Source organism: Microtus oregoni, unplaced genomic scaffold (genome assembly GCF_018167655.1).
Source record: "Microtus oregoni isolate MIOR12 unplaced genomic scaffold, Mior012 000011F_ref0000422, whole genome shotgun sequence".
Classification (NCBI taxonomy): Eukaryota; Metazoa; Chordata; class Mammalia; order Rodentia; family Cricetidae; genus Microtus; species Microtus oregoni.
In genome coordinates this window covers 22,300,513-22,320,494 of record NW_024543070.1, presented here as the reverse complement: position 1 = coordinate 22,320,494, position 19,982 = coordinate 22,300,513, and the positions used below count along the sequence as shown (strand labels likewise).

Sequence of the window (19,982 nt, the reverse complement as noted above, 5' to 3'; positions counted from 1 at the left end):
ATCCCCTTCCCAGCTTAGACACTAGTGGCTTGTGTTCTTGTTGTTTAATGTTGGTTTACAATAGCTACAAAAAGTGATAGAGGAAAGATTGAAGAAAATCCTTGTAAGGCTGGGTAAGGTGTCACACTCCTTTGATCCCAGTACTCAGGAGGTCAAAACAGACTCGGTGAGCTTGAGGCTACCCTAATCTATATAGAATGTTCCAGGCCAGCCTTGATTACATAGTGAGACCCCATCTTAACATAATATATTTAAGTCAAACACATTGAGATATTGGCACAAATGGGATATTGCCAAGAGATCTTAAAGAACTAGATAAATAAAAAATCTTTATGATCACAAATTGAAGTACTTAATATTTTCAATACCATCGTTTCTTCCCTAAGTGACATTATATATATGCAAAGAAATCATAATACCCTTGTGTACTTTTTTATATAATCTTGAGAGCCTGATTCTAAAATTTATGGGGAAATCCAAAGGGTTTACGGATTTTTGTTTGTTTGTTTGTTTTTGTTTTTCTAGACAGGGTTTCTTTTTTAAAAAAAAAAATATGTATTATGTATACAACATTCTGCCTCCATGTATGCCTGCAGGCCAGAAGAGGGCGCCAGATCTCACTACAGATGGTTGTGAGCCACCATGTGGTTGCTGGAAATTGAACTCAGGTCCTCTGGAAGAACAGTCAATGCTCTTAACCACTGAGCCATCTCTCCAATCCCTACACAGGGTTTCTATGTAACTTTGGAGCCTATCCTGGAACTAGCTCTTGTAGACCAGGCTAACCTCGAACTCACAGAGATATGCCTGCCTCTGCCTCCTGAGTGCTGGGATTAAAGGTGTGTGCCACCACTGCCTCGCTTGGGTTTAAGGATTTTTAAAGCAGTTATGACCCCAGAGAAAGGAAAATCATTTCACAACTTATTATAAAGCTTCATTAATCAAGATGGTATAGTATTGACATAATATAGATGAATAAAGTAAACTGTCTGGAAAGTCATTTATGGAAAGTCATTTCTAGATAGACAGATATAGCCAGTTTTTTTTAACAGAAGTGTGTAAATAAATAGGGACATGAATTGGAATAAACATACCAGTATGGAGGGAGAAAACGACTTTGTAGGATTTGCTTATTTCTTCTACCCTGGGACCTGGAGATCAAACACAGGTCATCAGTCTCACATAGGAGTTATCTAGCTAGCCCCAAAATACCAGCATATGGGGAAAAATAGACTTTGACCATTGCTTTCTTAAGTAAAAATTAATTCAAGATGTACCATGGATCTAAATATAAAAATTTAGCCCATTTCTATCAATCTGTGTATCACCATGAGGTTGTGGCCTACCAGGAAAGTTTCTGCATGTCTATCTCTAGCAGCAGATCCATGATGTCCCCTGACTCCGCCCCTCTTTCTCCCAGCATTCAGTCTAATCCTCCCCACCTACCTAAGTTCTGCCCTATCAACAAGCCAAGGCAGTTTCTTTATTCATTAATGGTAATCACAGCACACAGAGGGGACTCCCACATCAAATAAATGGCTTTTAATCATTAAAAAAATAATAAACTGTTGAGCATTGCTGGTCATTGTGACAATCCTAGTCCAAGCCCTAATTAGATGTATGCTATCCATCCACTAGAATGGCTGTGTGTGTATCAAGGATTTGTGAGATGGAGAGGCCTGGAACCCGCAAACACTGCTGGCAGAAACAGAGTGGAAACTACTCTGACACTCTCTTAGACAGTTAAACATTAACATTTTACATCACCATCTGCTCACAAGAGTGCTGATAAAGATCCTATAAAAAGCCATTGAATTCTCTTCAGAGAAATACTATTGCAGTGGTTCTCAGCCTTGCTAATACTGCAGCCATTTAATATAGTTCCACATGTTGTAAAACCCAACCTTAAATTATTTCTGTTGCTACTTCATAGCTGTAATTTTGTTACTGTTATGGATCGTAATGTAAATGTTTGTGTTTTCCAAAGGGGTCTTGACCCACAGGTTGAGAACCAGTGCACTATTGTGTGTACACTGTAACTCAGTCAAGTGATTATACAAATCTCAACTGTAAAATTTCTGAGTCCTCTGGAGAGTCAAGTCAGTTGTGTGTAAAATAAAAAATACACTTGCAGCTGGACAGATGACTCGGCTGTTAAGAGTACTTCCTACTTTTGTAGAGGACCTAAGTTGAGCTCCCAGCACCTACATGAGGTGACTCACAATTGTGTCTAACTAACTCCACCTCTAGGGAACCTGACACCCTTTCAGGACTCCAAGGGCATCTGCAGTCAACATACATACACACAAACACACACACACATCATTTTTAAAACCTTCTAAAAAGAAAATGAACAGAAATCATTTCATTCAGCTCTTGTGCTTTCAGAAGCAGTTTCGTGAAGAGTTTATTGGGGCTTTCGGAATAACCTAAAATAACCATAAATAATACAGCAGCAGCGTTTTACAAATGATGCAGGAAGTGGGGGCTAAGGAGATGATGGTGTAAAGTGTTTGGTGTGCAAGCATGACCTGAGTTTAGATTCCCCACACCGTGTTGAATGATGGGGCCGGGCGGTGGTGGTGCACGCCTTTAATCCCAGCACTTGGGAGGCAGAGGCAGGTGGATCTCTGTGAGTTCGAGACCAGCCTGGTCTACAAGAGCTAGTTCCAGGACAGGCTCCAAAACCACAGAGAAACCCTGTCTCGAACCCCCCCCCCCAAAAAAAAGAAAGAAAGATGGGCATGTGGACACATACCTATAACTGCATTTTGGGGCACAGAGACAGGCAGCTCCCAGGGGCTCTAGCCAACGTGGCGAACTCTCCCTTCCTCAAAGCATAAGGTGGAAAGAAGTAGAGAAAAACACTGTCAACCTTTGGCCTCCAGAGGGCACAGAACAGATGAGTTCACCTGCATATACTATACCCTCCAAAAAAACTGTCATATATTATAATTTATACATGACAACAATAGGTTTGTTTGTAGCCAGTAGAATATTATTAGCACTACCATTTATAATAGCAAAGCTTGAAAACTATCCTAAATGTCTCTTAGCAGGAAGACAGATAACCTATGACTTACTCACATAGTGACTGACCTACTGTGACATGCTGAGAATGAAAAATTTCTGCCTGCATGTGGTAGTATACCCATCATATCTGTAAGGAAGTAGGGTATGTCTGTCATAAGTTTAGCTGTGTAGGGCTCAAAATGGCACGAACCTAGGGTTAGAAAGTAGAATAGTGGACATCTTAGGAAGGGTGATGACCTTCATAGAACTGAGTGGCAGGTGTCTGGGGCAGTAGTGTTTTGGTTTTTACCTGGGTGTTGGTATTTTGGGTGAGTTTGGTTCTTGTCATTGTTCCTGGGGAGACATGACTAAATAAATGTCCACTAACCACACATGGGGAACCACTAGAAGGCCAAAGTAAGAGTTCTACCAAAGTCCACCTTGACCAGTGAGGTCTTATGTTGTTTTTGTTGTTTGGGTTTCTGTTTTTGTTTGTTAGGTTGGCTGAGTTTTTTTGGTTTGTCAAGACAGGGTTTTTCTGTGTAGCCTTGGCTGTCCTGGAACTCTCTCTCTCTAGATCAGGCTAGCCTCGAACTCATAGATCATCCTGCCTCTGCTTCCCTGAGTACTAGGATTAAAGGTGTGTGTTATCACTGCCCAGCAAACCAATGAGTTTTATTGGGGTTAATTATAGAAAATATTGGTGAGAATAGAGGAGCAGACACGACACAGAGACGACCATCTCACCAAAGCCCACCTCAGCATGGGTGACAGCTCATAAGCTGGAGGATGGAGCACACTGCACAGACCTACCAGCAGTTCCCAGGCTGCTCTGCCTGTTTTAGGTTCCTTAGCTACCACTGGGTGTCTCTCAACAGTCCTTACAGCTCATCTGTGTTTGAGGAGGAGAAGCCGGGCAAGTCTTGTCAGTTCAGGGACTTTCTGAAGCCTCTGAGTGGTTTACTTCCTCAGTGTGATAAGATGCACAGTAGACTGTTTCACCTCCCCAGATTCTTTTGAAGATGGAAAGGTTTGTTTAGAGGAAATTGCTACACAGCCCTGACTTAATAATATCTTTTAAAAAAAAAATCAAGTTTATCTTTGCTATATAATATTGAATTTATAAATCTAACAGAATACTTTTTATTTAATAGAACTTTTTTGAGATTTATTAGGTACACAGTGTTCTGCCTGCATGATTGCATGCAGGCCAGAAGAGGGCTCCAAATCTCATTATAGATGGTTGTGAGCCACCATGTAGTTGCTGGGAATTGAACTCAGGACCTCTGGAAGACCGGGCAGTGCTCCTGTCCACTGAGCCATCTCTCCAGCCCTTAATAGAACATTTTTAAAAAACATACTTAACAGACTTTTGTATTAAAGTATTCATGTTTGTTAATGCCAATATTCTTGGAGTTCACAGGACTTTTTCCCTTTTATTGAAAAGAGATATTTTTCATACACTATTCGGATTACAGTTCCCTCCCCTTACTCCTCCCAAGTTACTCCCCCCCTTTCCCCTCCAGATCCACACCCTGTTTCTCTTTAGAAAACAAACAGACATCCGAGGAATAATAAGATGAATCAAAACCAAATCGTAAGATGACAGAACAAGCAGACAGGAAGAAGTGCTGAAGACAGCACCAGAGCTGCACATGGATGCAGGGAAACCTACTCTCCCACGCCACAGGAAGCCACAGAAACCCAGAACCGGGAGGTGCATTCACACAAAGGACCTGTAAAGTCATGGTGGGGGTGGAGCCCTGACTTAATTTCATTAGACAAAGAGCCTCTAAAGAAGCCAGTGAGTTCATTGGGCTTGGCCATCTACTGCTGGGCATGGTTCGTCTCCCGTGAGACTCCCTTGGAGGAAACGCAAGTGGATATCAACTGGAGATTGATTACGGATTAGGGATGGGGTGTGTGTCCACGTCTCCCAGCTGTAGGACCCCATCAGGTGCAGACCCTGTGCATGTGGCCACACTCTCTGTGACTTCGTATGTACACCAGCCTGGTGTGTCTAGAAGACCTTGATTCCTTGGTGTCCTCCATCCCCTCTGGCTCTTACACTCTTTCCACATCTTCTTCTGCAGGGTTCCCTGAGACCTGAGGGAAGGAATTCGATGGATTAATTTAGGACTTAGTGTTTCTCGATCTCTCACTCTGCATATTGATTGGCTGTGGGTCTCCATATTTGTTCCCATCTCCGGCAGGAGGAAGCTTCTCTGATGATGCCTGAGAAGACAGTGACTTAAATGAGCTCAGCAGAATTTGTTGCTACATTCCTTTAGCAGAGCAGTAGTAGAGCCATGGCCTGTCTAGTCTCAGGTTCTTGGCTACCCAAGCAGCATGAGGCATGACTTCTGTCTCGTGGAGTGGACTTGAACTCAAATCAGATATTTGCTGGTTACTCCCACAAACATGTAGTATTAGGGGCGGCGGGGCTGCATCCCCAGCACCCCGGCAGCCTGGCTAGCTTATGCTCCGAAATAACAACACACAAACTGTATTCATTTAAACACTGCTTGGCCCTTTAGCTCTAGCCCTTACTGGCTAATTCTGATATCCCAATCAACCCATCTCTAATAATCTATGAGAACCGGTCTTACCGGGAAGATTCTAGCCTAGTCCATCCTGGGTCGGAGCTTCATGGCGTGTGTCTGCCCAGGAGCGGGGCAGGCGTCTGCTCCCGAGAGGAGAGCTGTGGAGTCTGAGCTCACTTCCTCTTCCTCCCAGCATTCTGTTCTGTTTACTCCTCCCACCTATCTTCTAACCAATAAAATGGGCCAAGGCAGTTCCTTTATTAGCCAATGACCTTCCTCCATCACAAACATTGTGCTACTATTGTACCAGTATATCTTGCAGGCAGGGCACTTTTGTAGATTGAAGATTAAACATCTTTTGAATGCCAAGTTTTTAAAACTTTAACCAATAATGGTGGTGTGTACTTGTAATCTCAAACACTTAAGCTGAGACAGGAGGATCACAAGATAGAGACCAATCTGGGCTACAAAATAACACATTCTTTTGAAAAATAAGCAAGTCATTTTAAATGAAGTTGTACTGTATCCTATCATATGCTTTCAACTATTAGAGGGTTTTTTTGTTTTAATTTTGTTTGTGTCTGTGGGCATGTGTGTGTGCAAGTCAGAGGAAAATTGCAGGTATTGCCTCTCTCCTTCTACTATGTAGGTTCTAGGGATCAAACTCGGGAGTCAGCCTTGGCAGGAGGTGTCTTTCCCCCAGTGAACTACTATTTGAGCTTATTTTCAATGACTGTCAAAACCCTGTGTTCATATTCAGAGGAAACCTTACATCCCACAGTTTTGACTCTTGGCTCCACTTAGAACAAGCCTCACAAGGGGCTGGAGAGATGGCTCAGCTATTGAGTGTTCTTGCTGTTTCTGCAAGTTCCTGGGTTTGGTTCCCAGCTCCATATGATGGTTCACAACCATCTTTGACTCCAGTTTCAGAATGTCTGATGCCTTCTTCTGACTTCCACAGGCACCAGGCACACACACATGTAGACAAAGAACTTATTAATGAAAGAAAAAAAGAAAACCGTACATGTCTTAGACATGGGGCACACTCATAATCCCAGCATTTGGAAGGCAGAGGCAGAAAGATTGCTGCAAATATGGCATTAGCTGACTATATAATGAGTTCCAGGTCAACCAGGACTATAAAGCTAGAATGGTAGAAACCCTTGTAAGAGAATCAGTAACAGCATATACATATAACCCCAGCACTCCAGAAGCTAGATGAGAGAATCACAAATTAGAGGCTGTCCGGACTGCAATAATGAGGCCTCTTGTCGACGAAGAAAACAGCATCCTGTGGAATTGGTCACTGTTTCATTCCTTGACAGCAAGGATACTCTGTGTTATATTGATTAATCTTAGAAAATTGTAATAATACCTTTTCCATCTTACTATCTTTACTAGTTAACGATGAGTCTGGCCGAGATGCAGATGTCGGTACCAGGGAGCATGTGGGCACTAGCAGCTCCCTGCCACCCCGGGAAGAGAAGCAGGAGCCAGTGGTGGTAAGGCCCTATCCACAGGTACAGATGCTGCCTGCACACCATGCCGTCCCATCAGCCACCCCTGTCGCAGTGACGGCCCCGCCAGCACATCTGACACCAGCAGTACCACTGTTCTCAGACGGGATTATGAAGGTAACAGAGTTTAAAGAGTCGCACTGAGCCACAGCTGAAGGCAGCTAGCGCTTGTAGCAAAGCTAACAATCTTAGTTGTGTCCTAGGATGCTCCTTGAACTTTTCCTTTTTGGCTGTCCATTCAGACTCCCCTGTAATTTGGGGCTTTGCTATGCTACAGTAATAGACTGTGCTGGGCAGTTGTAATCACAGGACCTTTTCTGTTACCCATTGTTGCTGTTGTTGCTATTGTTGTTGTATTTTTATGGGGTTGATTGTCTTTGAAACGCAGTATGATACTACAGTCCAGGCTAACCTGGAATTCTCCGTGTAGACAAAGCTAGCCTAAAACTTCTGACAGTTATCTTGGTTCTGCCTCCCAGTTGCTGGGATTACAGGTTTGTTCCACCATATCTTAACTTTGTTACATAAATGATAATTGTTCAGCTTGCAGACATGCTAAGTGAGCTTTAGCCTGGCACTCTGTAATAGCTGATTCATCTGGAGGTATCTGAGCATGTTGCTCTGTGTGTTAGTAAGTTCATGTTTTGGTTACTGAGAGTTCTGTCTGCTTCTGCCCGACTGTGTGGAAGACAAGGATAGAGTGTGAGCAGTACAAATCTGGGCTGTAGGCCCAGTTCTGCTTTGTACTTAATGTGGGGCTGAGTGAGACGTTTAGTCTTGTTTGTGCACTTCTTCCTCTGTACTGTAAAAATCACCAGTACTGCAGAGAAGCCGTGCCACTGGCAGGAGAGCATACGATACCTGTCTAATCGTGTGTGCCACTCTCCAGATTGGATTTGTGCTGTGGACGTGGAGTGCAGCTCAGGAGCAAAGCTATTGACGTGTCTCCTGTGCTCTTCTGCTTGCAGCCACCGCCGAAGCCCACCATGCCTAGCCGGCCCATTGCTCCTGCTCCTCCTTCTACCATATCACTTCCCCCGAAAGTTCCAGGACAGGTTACTGTCACTATGGAGAACAGCATCCCTCAAGCTTCAGCCATTCCAGTGGCAACAATCAGTGGACAACAGGTTATTTTCCCCCCTAATTTGTTAGTTTTCTAGCTACAGTCTCCAGTTGTTGATGATTATGTATGGAACTCCAGGACACATTGGACACTATCCTAAATAGTTAAGTAGTTTCTGATACCCACAGAGAAACAGTAGCATTGAAATCAAAGGAGTAAAACCCAGGCTGCTTAGTAGGTAGGCTGTATCTGCTGAGCATACTATGGCAGGCACTGCCTTCACTGTAAGATCACAAATACAGTCATGTGCAGTCCATGTCCTAGAGGTGTTCAAGTGCCCGTGTGCTTGATTAGAAGAAACAGCACTGAACCATCGAGAATACCTCCCAACGGTATTGTTGGGCGTATCCTGGGTTTTCTTGGAGGTTGGTAGCTGTGTGTTTGGGGCTGGCAGGTTCCCTCAGGTAGCCTTCTAATTGTGAGCATTTATTTTGAAGACTCTTGTTTTAACTTGAAATTTTAATTGCATCCATTAAATTGCATAGTTGAGTTAATAAATACTTTGAATTATAACACTTATTTGTGAAAAAACTAAGCCTCAAAATTCTTTTCCTTTGTGTTTTCAAGAAGATTAATATTAGAAAAAGATGCCCCGAATTATTTTCAGTCTTACATCTTCCTAAGCAATCTCAGAAGTCCGGGACTGCCAGATGAGCTGCACCCATGTCAGTGAGCTGGGATGCTTAGGGCTATCTGTTGGCTACCAACTGACATGGATCTAGAAATCTTCAGTAGTACAAAGAATAATGGATGCAGAGACCTAAATAAAATAAACGAAATAGAAAGATGGGCGTAGTGACGTGCACCTTTAATGCCAGCATTTGCGAGAGAGAGGCAAGAGGATCTCTGTGAGTCTGAGGCCAGCCTAGTCTACAGAGCAAGTTTCAGGACTGGCAGAGAGACCCTGCGCCCCCCCCCCCACACACACACACACCCACTTTTGTATGCTTTTGCCCTGGAAATCCTCAAAACTGCAAAAAGGGAAAAAAACTGTAAAGAACAAACTCACCCTATTTGAAGGAAACTGATCTGTATATATAATGGCTAAGACCACCCATGTGAAAATTGCGTTCTCTCCTGTTCTAGGGACATCCCAGTAACCTGCATCACATCATGACGACAAATGTTCAGATGTCCATTATCCGCAGCAATGCTCCCGGGCCCCCTCTTCACATCGGAGCATCCCACTTACCTCGAGGTAACAAACATTTTGCTCAAATTCTGGAACTACTGTAGCAGATGCACATTTGATAGAAGGTGGGTGACAGAATGTATCATGTACAATGTACACTGTCACCCTAAAGTCACAGAGCAATAGAGATAAACCTAAAACAGTACAGATCTTAACATGGTCTGTTGTGTGCTTCTTAGAAAAAGTCTCTGTGTGTAGACCTACAGGAAAAGAAATTTTTGCTATCATTCTGAGACAGTCTTCCTAAGTAACCCTGGTTGGTCTCAAACTTGCGGTCCTCCTAAGGCTTCCTCCTAAATACTGATTACAAGTACACACCACCACTCCTGGCTGTTTTGTGTTGTATTTGTGACAGGGCCTTGCTGCGTAGCTCTAGTGGGCCAGGAACTTGATAGTATGCTGGCCTCGAATTCACAGTAGTTGTCCTACCCCTGCCTTCCATTTACTATAATTACAGGTTTGAACCCACTCCTGGCTTCTAATATTTTTTTAAGTTTACTGAAAATGTTTTAAATTTTGTAATATTCATTGCAACAAGATTGTAACTTATTCTTACAAGTAAGTTAAAGTAAGCTGAAATAAATTTAAGGCATTTTAACCTTGTTTTAGAAAGTGAGACTGTTGAAGAAAACCAGGCTGACAAAACCAGCTTTGCTCAGTCCTAGCATAGCACAGCAATTCCCAGCTTGTCTTCACTAAGTCTGCTATCAAAGCTACCGTAGTGGAAATGCCTTTTAACAAAGCTGATGTCTGCACTAAGGGAACAAAGGCAGCATGAGGAGGTGGCTAAAGTGTTGAAGCCTTAATCAGAATCTAGGCAGTGACTCTACAGTGCCACTCTCCTGGCACCAAACAAGACTGTTACTTGTATCCTTCCCAATGGCAATTTAAAATACAAATAAACAATTTTTTTAAAAAAAGGCTCAAACTTTGAATACATGTTTTTCTAATTCTCTTCATAATAAAATAAGAAGTGTACCTATATAGTATCCTGGAGCTGAAAATCCACATGCTGCCAGATTTTAGCAATTATGTGTTTCCTATGGCAACAATTGACTTTATTAAGTAGCATGTCTATACTGATAATTTTTTTCTTTTCAGGTGCAGCTGCTGCTGCTGTGATGTCCAGCTCTAAAGTAACCACAGTCTTGAGGCCAACTTCACAGTTGCCAAATGCTGCCACGGCCCAGCCAGCAGTACAACACCTCATTCACCAGCCAATCCAGGCATGTTGTGGGTCAGGGACTTGGCCAGCAGGCCACAGTGCCTTCTAGCTGTTACTCTGCCAGACCCTGAGGGAGCCCACGACCCCACAGCTGAGTTACTTCTCTCAGTTGAGTTTTCAAGGCTTTGAATAGTTTGGAGGATGTCCTTTGAGCAGGGCAAGTGTAGAGCAGGGATAATAAGAATTCACTGGGAAAGTAGTGAGTTAGGCAGCTGATGCTAGAAAAGTAAAGAGGGACCTGCACAGTAGCAAGGAAGCGGTGGCTATAGATAGTGTTCAGTGAGGGCTAGCTCAAGTGGAGAAGGATTGTAATTTAGAGAGAGCTGTGAACACCTAAAAGTTTTATATACACTTTATGCATATAAATAAATATATGTCTTTTTTTTTTTTAGCCAGTTCAACTACTAAATGCATCTCTGGTAGTACCTACCTTCCTTTTTCATATTGAGAGTCTTACCCAAGGCCTCTTGCATGCCAGGCAAGCGCACTAGTAGCTAAGCTACACTTGAACCTCTTTTAGTTCCAACTTTTATTCAAGGAATTCTGTAGTCTCGGTACTAATAGAATTATTCTGTATCAGAAGGAGATGCAGGTGCAGAAGAGACGGATGAGCAGTTACGAGCACTAGCTGCTCTTCAGAGGATCCAGGTCCATTCTCAGTACCCACATGGTAGCTAACAACCATCTGTAACTCCTGTTCCAGGGGATCCAATGCCCTCTTCTGACCTCCACATGCCCTGTGTGCATGTAGTGCACAGACATTCATGCAGGCAAGACACCCATACACATAAAATAAAAATTGTTTTAAAATCTCAAAGGAAATGTCAGAAAAAGTAAAGAAGGAGATTTAGTGGTGTTTCTAAAATAAGTACTCTAAGATGGAGAGTGTGAACTTGATTTTGTAGATAGTAGAGGCTGCAACTTGTGATCAAGTAATCTTAAGATGCGTCCAGCTTGGTTACATATTGAAGGTGGAAATTCTAGTACTTTCAGGGAAAAAAGCGGTAGTATTTGTGACTTAGATGGTCTTTAAAAAGCAGATGTGGCCTTGTGTGATAGGGCATGCCTTTAATTTCAGCTCTTGGGAAACAAAGGCAGGCAGGTCTCTGGGATCCAGGCTAGCCAGACCTACAGAGAGACCCTGTCTCAAAAAAGAAAACAAAAAGCAAAGGTGGTTTGGCCATGTCTGTGATCTCAACACATGGGAGGTAAGGCTGAGAACCAAGTCACAGAACTCACCTATGGGGGAGAAAGAAGGAGCAGTGGCCCTGGTGTGAGGTGGGCAGCTGTACAAAGCAGGAGCAACGGGTAAGGGCAGAGGTTAAAGTAGGGCAGGTAGGTGGCTCTGTAGGTAAAAGTACTTGCTGCCTAAGCCGATAACCTGAGTTCAGTTTAGACCTACATGCTGAAGGAGAGAATAAGTTACCCTCTCACGCCACACTCTGGAGTACAGTAACACATGAATGGGTTATACATGTATGCACACGTGCAAAACGGCTAGAAAGTATAAAATACGTTTTTAAAGAATGGGCAGAATATGGTGATTAATTGCATTTATAAAAATCAGGAAAAGGGTGAATCAGGGCTCGGGCAATTGGACTAGGGAGGGACAGTGGACAAATGGTTGATGCCATTGTGGGGCTCCTTTTTCAGATTTTGCACACAGACAATAACAAGGTTAGGACTAAATATTTGTATGAAAATGTAGAAGGCGTCTCAACACCTGAGGCTTTCCCCCTTTCCCACCTTCACTCTTGTAACAGAAGTCTGTCATCCCATTTACCCTTTGTGTCCCCATTTGGCCAGAGTTGTTGGCCTCATAGGCTCTCTGGGGAAAGCACTTGGGTGTATGACATTTTGAATGTCCACTCAGCACCATAGTAGACTACAGGGATGCTAGGCCAAACAGCTAAATCCCAGTTTATACTTCTTTTACTATAGTTTTATTAAAAAGTCATGGACTATCTAAACAAGGTAGGAGTGTTTGGTTGCATTGAAATAGCCTCACTATGTATTCCTGGCCTGGTCTCAAACTCACAAATACCCACCTGTCTCTGCTTTCTGAGTGCTTATACCACCACACCCGGTATAAAATAAGAATTTTCCTACCTTTTTAGCCGTGCTGGGAATTGAACCCAGAACCTTGCATTTACAAGTCTTCCACTCCGTTGCATGTGTCCTGCTCTAACATGTGCGTCCTTTCTCCCACTCCCACCCCTTTGCTTTTTGGTTTTAGAGATAGGTTAGGTAGCCCAGCTCAGCTCAAGCTCACAGTTCTCTCAACCTCTCAAGTGCTAGGATTATAGGCATGTACCAGAGTTCCTGGCAATTGGGTTTGTTTGGGTTTTTTATTTGTTTTGGGTTTTGTTTTGTTTTTTTTAATTCTGATCTTTTTCTTGTAATAACATACCCAGAAAAAATGTCCATCTGGGCACAGACATACTCATATGGAGGCCAGAGTTTCAAATTAAGTTTCAGTGTTCGGTTTGCTGTTTTTATTCTGCTTTTTGCTTTAAGTAAAGTATCTTTTTCTCTCCTGTCTAGTCTCGTCCACCTGTGACCACCTCCAGTACGATCCCTCCTGCTGTAGTAGCAACGGTCTCAGCCACCAGAGCTCAGTCCCCTGTCATCACTACGACGGCAGCGCATGCCGCTGACTCAGCACTAAGGTATCTATAGGTGTATATATAGGGGCTGCCCTGCCATTCCCCTCTTGTTTGCTTTCCTTCCTTCATTTAACTCTGTAATTACAATGCTTTCTAAGTCGTACTCTAGATCAGGGCTTCTTAAACTTTTTTCAACCAAGAAATTTTCATATGACCCTGGATATATAGATATAAAAATAAGTACTGCCGGGCGGTGGTGGTGCACGCCTTTAATCCCAGCACTCGGGAGGCAGAGGCAGGCGGATCTCTGTGAGTTCGAGGCCAGCCTGGTCTACAAGAGCTAGTTCCAGGACAGGAACCAAAAGCTACGGAGAAACCCTGTCTCGAAAAATCAAAAAAAAAAAAGAAAAAAAAGAAAAAATAAAATAAATAAATAAATAAAAATAAGTACAGAAACCAAACATTTACTAATAATAAATCCTAACAAAATATATTTTAAGGTGCTGGAGATACTTAAGCAGTTAAGAGTCCTTGTTGGAAATGAGTGAACGAATGCTTGTTGCTCTTCAGATGACCTCAGTTTAGTTCCCAGTACCCACATTGGAAGTTAACTCTCCAGAGCCTGATGCCTTTTCTGGTCCTCAAGGGCACGCACGCGCGCGCACACACACACACTAATTTTTTTTCTTTATGGTTTTTCAAGACAGTTTCTCGGCCCTAGCTATTCTAGAACTCACTCTAGACCATGCTGCCCTCAAACTCAGATCTGCATGCCTCTGCCTGTCTGAACGCTAGGGTTAAAGGCTTGCACCACCACCATCCAGCAATAAAAATAAATTTTAAAGAAAGAGTGAAACGTATTTATTTTGAAGCAGTTCTTTAGTATATACATAATTTCACCATTTATTAAAGATGACGTTTCATCATGAAGTAAGTTTCAATACTAAGGAAGTGAATGTGCCTATTTATTTTTGCATAAGGAATTAATTCTTGGCTCAGTACATCCTCAAAGCATCTTCAACGTTGTACAGAGTTGATTGATACTTTGGTTTTATAATTGTCAATACTGAATGCCACTTTATATAATATAAATAAACAGAATGACAGAAATATATTTAGGGCAATTTGCAAAATTGCTGGAAATTCTATTCTAGTCTTGTAATTTACAGCCATAATTCATTTTGGTTTTGGGCTTTTAGATTTTTTTGTTTCATGGGTATGACTGTTTTGTACACTTGCACATTTGTGAATGGAGCGGTGACATTGCCAAAGCATATGTGGAGATCAGAGGGCAAGCCAGTGTCTGTTCCAGCCTTCCACCTACTCTTCCTTCTTCTTAGTATATACCAGACTAGCCGGCTTTTGATCTTCCAGCAGTTCTCCTGCCTCTGTCTCCCATCTCTGTAGGAGCACTGAGTTACAGCCAGCCAAGCTCTATCTTCTGTGTTTTTGTGAGGTCAGGGGATTCAAACTCAGCTTCTCATCTTGCACAGCCTGTGCTTTTCCACAGAACTGCCTCCCTAGCCCCTGAAATGGTTTTGGTGCTTTTCCTTGTTACTCTTCTCTCCCTCCCCCTACCACATCCTGTACTCTTCATGCCTACTAGTTTCCTTTCCACATCAGATCACATGTATGCTATTGTCCTTCCTCGCTCTAGTCTCAAGACCTGCACACTTGTGTCCACATATTACATACATAAAATTTAAAAGCGAGGATCTGCAATTGGGAATGTACCTGTCATTTGAGTCTAGGTTGCCTCGCTTAATAATTTCTAGTTGCATCCAGTGCCTTGCAGATGTCATTTTTCTTTATTACTAAATAAAACTCCGTGTGTATTGTGTACTGCCTTTTTGTTATCCATTCATCTGTTGATGGACTTCTAAGCTGACTTAATTCCTTATAATTATGAGTTGAGCTATAATAAACATAGCTATACAAGAATCTTTGTGGTAGGATAGGGGTCTTAGGAACGTGTCCAGGAGGGGATTAACAGAGTCTCATGGTAATTGTAATTTTAGTTTTTGAGAAACCTCTACCCTCCATTATTCCAGTTTCTACATCTGTCAGCAATAAAGTTCCTCTTCCTCCACATCCACATCAGCATTTGTTACTTTTTTCTCAGGCATGCAAATCAAGCAGTCTAACACAATATACTTTAGAGACGTCCTAATTTGATATTATATACTAAGGAATGGTAAGAAAATACTTAAAATCTTCATTTTCCATAATGAAACCAATATGTTTCTGTAAGAGCAGAAACCTTTGTATGTCCGGTAAAGCAGTACCATCCTCAACATACTTTTTTGAATAAGAGCCAGACCATTTTAGGCCTTTTTCATTACTGTTGCCTGGCATTAGCTCACAGTAGTGCAGAGGGCTGGAGAGAGTATTCTCCGGAGAACCAGCATTCATCTAGACCAAAGGGAATATAAAATCAAAAGAAAAGAGTTGAAGATACAAGGTGTATCTCTTGCTCAGACAAACTGCGAGCTGCATAGGTACATGGGATGATTGGAGGTTTGAAAGGGATGCTTGTAGACTTAAGAAATTTACAGGAACCGGGCAATGGTGGCGCACGCCTTTAATCCCAGCACTCGGGAGGCAGAGGCAGACGGATCTCTGGGAGTTCGAGACCAGCCTGGTCTACAGAGCTAGTTCCAGGACAGGCTCCAAAGCCACAGAGAAACCCTGTCTCAAAAAACCAAAAAAAAAAAAAAAAAAAAATGAGAGAGAGAGAAAGAGAGAGAGAGAGAGAGAGAGAAATTTACAGGAGCCAGGTGCTGTGGTGTACTCCTGTCATCTTAGATACGCAGGAGATTAAGGTAGGGGATTACCTGAATCCAGGAGTTTGCGACTAACCTGGGTAACATAGAGACCTGTTTTAAGAAAAATTACAGAGCCAGGGAGGTTAGGTCTGGTTACTGAGGGATGATTGTGAAAGCTTTTTGTTAGTGAATTTGAATTACTTTAGACTTGTTTTGATTATTTTTAAATGTGTATATCTGTGTATGGGTATGTGCACATGAGTGTGGGTGCCTGCAGAGATCAGGGTATCAATACCACTAGAGGTGGACTTACAGCAGGTGTAGCCCACCTGACAGGCATGTTCATGATCGAGGTTCCAGGTTCCTGCCTATTCCCTTTGAGGTGCCAGGCCAGTGCCCGGACCTGCAGAGGTTCCAGGTTTCTGCCTATTCATTCCCTTTGATGTCCCAGACCAGTGCTCGGACCCACAGAGGTCCTGGCTCAGGTCTAGTTCATGGGAGGTCCTAGACTGATGCCCAGACCCACAGAGGTCCTGGCTCAGGTCTAGTTCATGGGAGGTCCTAGACTCACGCCCAGACCCACAGAGGTCCTGGCTCAGGTCTAGTTCATGGGAGGTCCTAGACTCACGCCCAGACCCACAGGGGTCCTGGCTCAGGTCTACTCCCTTGAAGATCCCAGATCCAGGTCCGGACCCTCATGGTCTCTGGCTCAGGCTCTGGCTCACTCGCTCAGTGTTTACTCCCCTGTACCTGTTCCAGTGGAGATCGCTGGCTCATTCCTAGTCCGCCAGCATCCTGGGACTGGATTGGCTCCTGGCTTCTGTTCCCATGGAGCTTGCTTCCTCAGGCCCACTCTGTCCTGGTTCAGTGGTGCCTCAATTCTTGAGGCATAAAATCATATACCCCACCCACTGGACTTCATATACCCCTTTTCTTTGAGAAGTCAACTTTAGTCTTTTACTATTGTTGCAATTTTAGTAGCTTGCTACCAGTGAGTCTGGCATGTAGTCTGTGTTTGAACCCCTTTCATTTGTTAGTCACTCATAACTGTAAGTTTGTATTTGAGTAAGGTTTTTCTACCTATACAGATGTTATAAAACTAGGGAAAAGGTCAGTACTTGAAGTATCTGCATAAGACTAGTCATAGTTATCTGGAATGTTTCCATAAGAAACTCGTCAAAAATTCATAATATGAGAGCTTCATTGTCTTTGAATTTTTCCACAGAGAAATGTAGTTGTTATAAGAATGTCCATTCAAATATCAGTAAGAGTACATCCAAAATTCTGTAACTTAGAAGGCAAAGATCTCAAGTTCAAGTGGGTTACAAAGTAGACTCTGTTTGTAAAGACCTCGGATATAAGTATTAGTAGAGCCCCTGCCCAGCATATTCAAGAACCCCTGGGTCCCATCTTCAGCACGGGGTTTGTGGGGGAAGGGGAGTGGCCTCAGGTGAAGTTGCTCTCCTCTTGCCTCAGTCCCAGAACCCACATGGTAGAAGGAAAAAAACAAGTCCGTCATGTTCTCCAACCTCCACACATGTTCTGTAGCGTGTATGTGTACATACACAGAATACATGTATAAACTGCATCACGGACTTAGAACTAACTTACACATTTTTGGTATTTATTGCTACTATTTGAAGCAAGATGACCGCCACAAGAGAGAAACCCCAGGGTCATTTATTTCATTGGTAAAATTGAAGACCAAGTATTATTTTTAACTATAAATTCGAAAGAACTGCACAAACAGGGTTTGTATAATCAGAAGAACAAGATACCTTGACTACCTTTCTTGTGTCTGTGGACAACTTGTAAATCACGCAGTGCCTTCTCTCCCCACAGTCGGCCCACTTTATCTATCCAGCATCCACCATCGGCAGCCATTAGTATCCAGCGGCCTGCACAGTCTCGCGATGTGACAACAAGAATCACACTACCTTCTCATCCTGCATTAGGGACACCGAAACAGCAGCTCCATACAATGGCTCAGGTAAAATCGGGGTGAAGAACCGCCGGGGGATGCTTGCAGATAAACTTGAGTCACACGACTTGTTAAAGGGCCTGGCAGTGTGAAGTGTTCTTGTGTGTAACTGTGTCCTGGGGTCCCTCACAGAAAACCATCTTCAGTACTGGCACACCAGTGGCTGCAGCTACAGTAGCTCCTATTTTGGCAACCAACACCCTTCCTTCAGCAACCACAGCTGGTAAGTAAGTGGTCCTGCTCTTTGTGCCAGGCAGAAAGGAGCGGTGAGTTAGTTTTTGTTTTTCACTTTGCCCCTTCAGAGGAAAACTCTTCCCTTTCCCCAAGAGCTTTCCCTGGGTTTTAGGAGTGTGTAATGCGAACAGGGAGACGACTGTTAAGGACTCTTCTTTTTACCCTCCTTTCAGGATCTGTGTCGCACACACAAGCTCCCACAAGTACAATTGTTACCATGACAATGCCCTCCCATTCATCCCATGCTACTGCTGTGACCACCTCAAATATCCCAGTTGGTAAGTGTTGTGCGTGTTCACACAAAAGCCTGTGTGGGATTTCCAGCCCATATGACCAGGCCTTCATGTCAGAGGTGGTAGGATTGTTTTCATACTGTTGATTTTCGAAGCAACTCTGAATTTGACTTTTGTTTTTTTAGGGGGTGTGTGTGTGTGTTCAATATATATATATATATATATATATATATATATATATATATATGCATACCAACTCATTTTTTGGAGACAGTGTCTTGTCACTGAACCTGGAGCTCACTAATGAGGCTAGGCTCATTGGCCATTGCACCCCACGAATTTGCCTGTCTCTTGTCTTTTCAGTGCTGGGATTGCAGGCACACAGTGAGTGCTACGCCCAACTTCCTGCATGGTTTCTGGGGATCTAAACTCAGGTCCTTGTGCTTCACAGCAAGTCCACACCAGCTGAACTGCTCCCAGCCTCCAGAGTTAGATTCTTATATTTTCATTTTAACTGACTTTATTGAAAGCACTGATTGCAGATGAGCCTTTCCTTTTTTACAGTATCATAATCAATTTAGCTTGCTTCTGCATCATCTGTTGCCTTTTAATAATTTTTTGTTTTGAAATTACAATTACATAATTTTTTCCTTCCCTTTCCTGCTTCCAGCCCCTCCCATGCACTCCCCTTGCTCTTTTTGAAATTCTTGGCCCTGCCAGGCTATGGTGGCGCACATCTTTAATCCAGCACTTGGGAGGCAGAGGCAGGCGGATCTCTGTGAGTTTGAGACCAGCCTGGTCTACAGAGTGAGTTCCAGGACAGTTAGGGCTACACAGAGTCATGGCCTCTTTTCCTTAAATAATTGTTACATATATACATACATGTGTACACACACACCCAAATACACAGTTTGCTCTATCCGTATAATGTTACCTATCTGTACACAATCTCAGGATTGACTGACCACTGGATAATCAGTGGTGGGCGGGGAGGTCTTTCCTGCAGAAGATCGTTTCTCCTTCTCTCAACATTCCCCAGTTACCAGTAATTTTGTTGTCTAGGGTTGCTACCCCACGAGTTCCCCCCTTCCGGTGTGCATGGCCTTTGGTGTAGCCCTTGTCCAGTCAGACAGGTTAATGATGAACTAGCTCTTATAGACCAGGCTGGCCTCAAACTCACAGAGATCCAACTGCCTCTGCCTCCCAAGTGCTGGGATTAAAGGCGTGCTCCACTACTGCCCGGCAAACTGTTAGCATTTTAACAACACTGCTAGCCATGTTTGGCTTGCCAGTGGGTGGTAATGGAATTGATGGTTTACTGTCTACAGCTAAGGTGGTGCCCCAGCAGATCACACACACTTCCCCTCGGATACAGCCTGATTACCCTTCGGAGCGGAGCAGCCTGATTCCCATTTCTGGCCATCGTGCCTCTCCAAATCCTGTGGCCATGGAAACCCGAAATGACAACAGGTAGGAGACAGTGTCTCAGTTACTCTTCCTCTCACATGTCAGTATTTGCTTTTACAGATTTTCCCTTCTGAAAAATAATAG

General features: G+C 43.2%; 1 protein-coding gene across 6 annotated transcripts in view; it reads left to right on the top strand.

Moving 5' to 3' along the window:
- Positions 1 to 19,982, top strand: part of Sap130 (Sin3A associated protein 130) — a 64,554-nt gene that overhangs the window by 5,785 nt on the left and 38,787 nt on the right. For all 6 annotated transcript variants that reach the window (XM_041660383.1, XM_041660380.1, XM_041660382.1 and 3 more), the window contains exons 3-11: positions 6,957 to 7,189; positions 8,041 to 8,199; positions 9,282 to 9,393; positions 10,489 to 10,613; positions 13,157 to 13,281; positions 17,826 to 17,973; positions 18,097 to 18,187; positions 18,372 to 18,476; positions 19,760 to 19,901. In XM_041660383.1, coding sequence (XP_041516317.1) covers positions 6,957 to 7,189; positions 8,041 to 8,199; positions 9,282 to 9,393; positions 10,489 to 10,613; positions 13,157 to 13,281; positions 17,826 to 17,973; positions 18,097 to 18,187; positions 18,372 to 18,476; positions 19,760 to 19,901 — 1,240 coding nt within the window. The remainder of the gene's footprint in view (positions 1 to 6,956; positions 7,190 to 8,040; positions 8,200 to 9,281; positions 9,394 to 10,488; positions 10,614 to 13,156; positions 13,282 to 17,825; positions 17,974 to 18,096; positions 18,188 to 18,371; positions 18,477 to 19,759; positions 19,902 to 19,982) is intronic.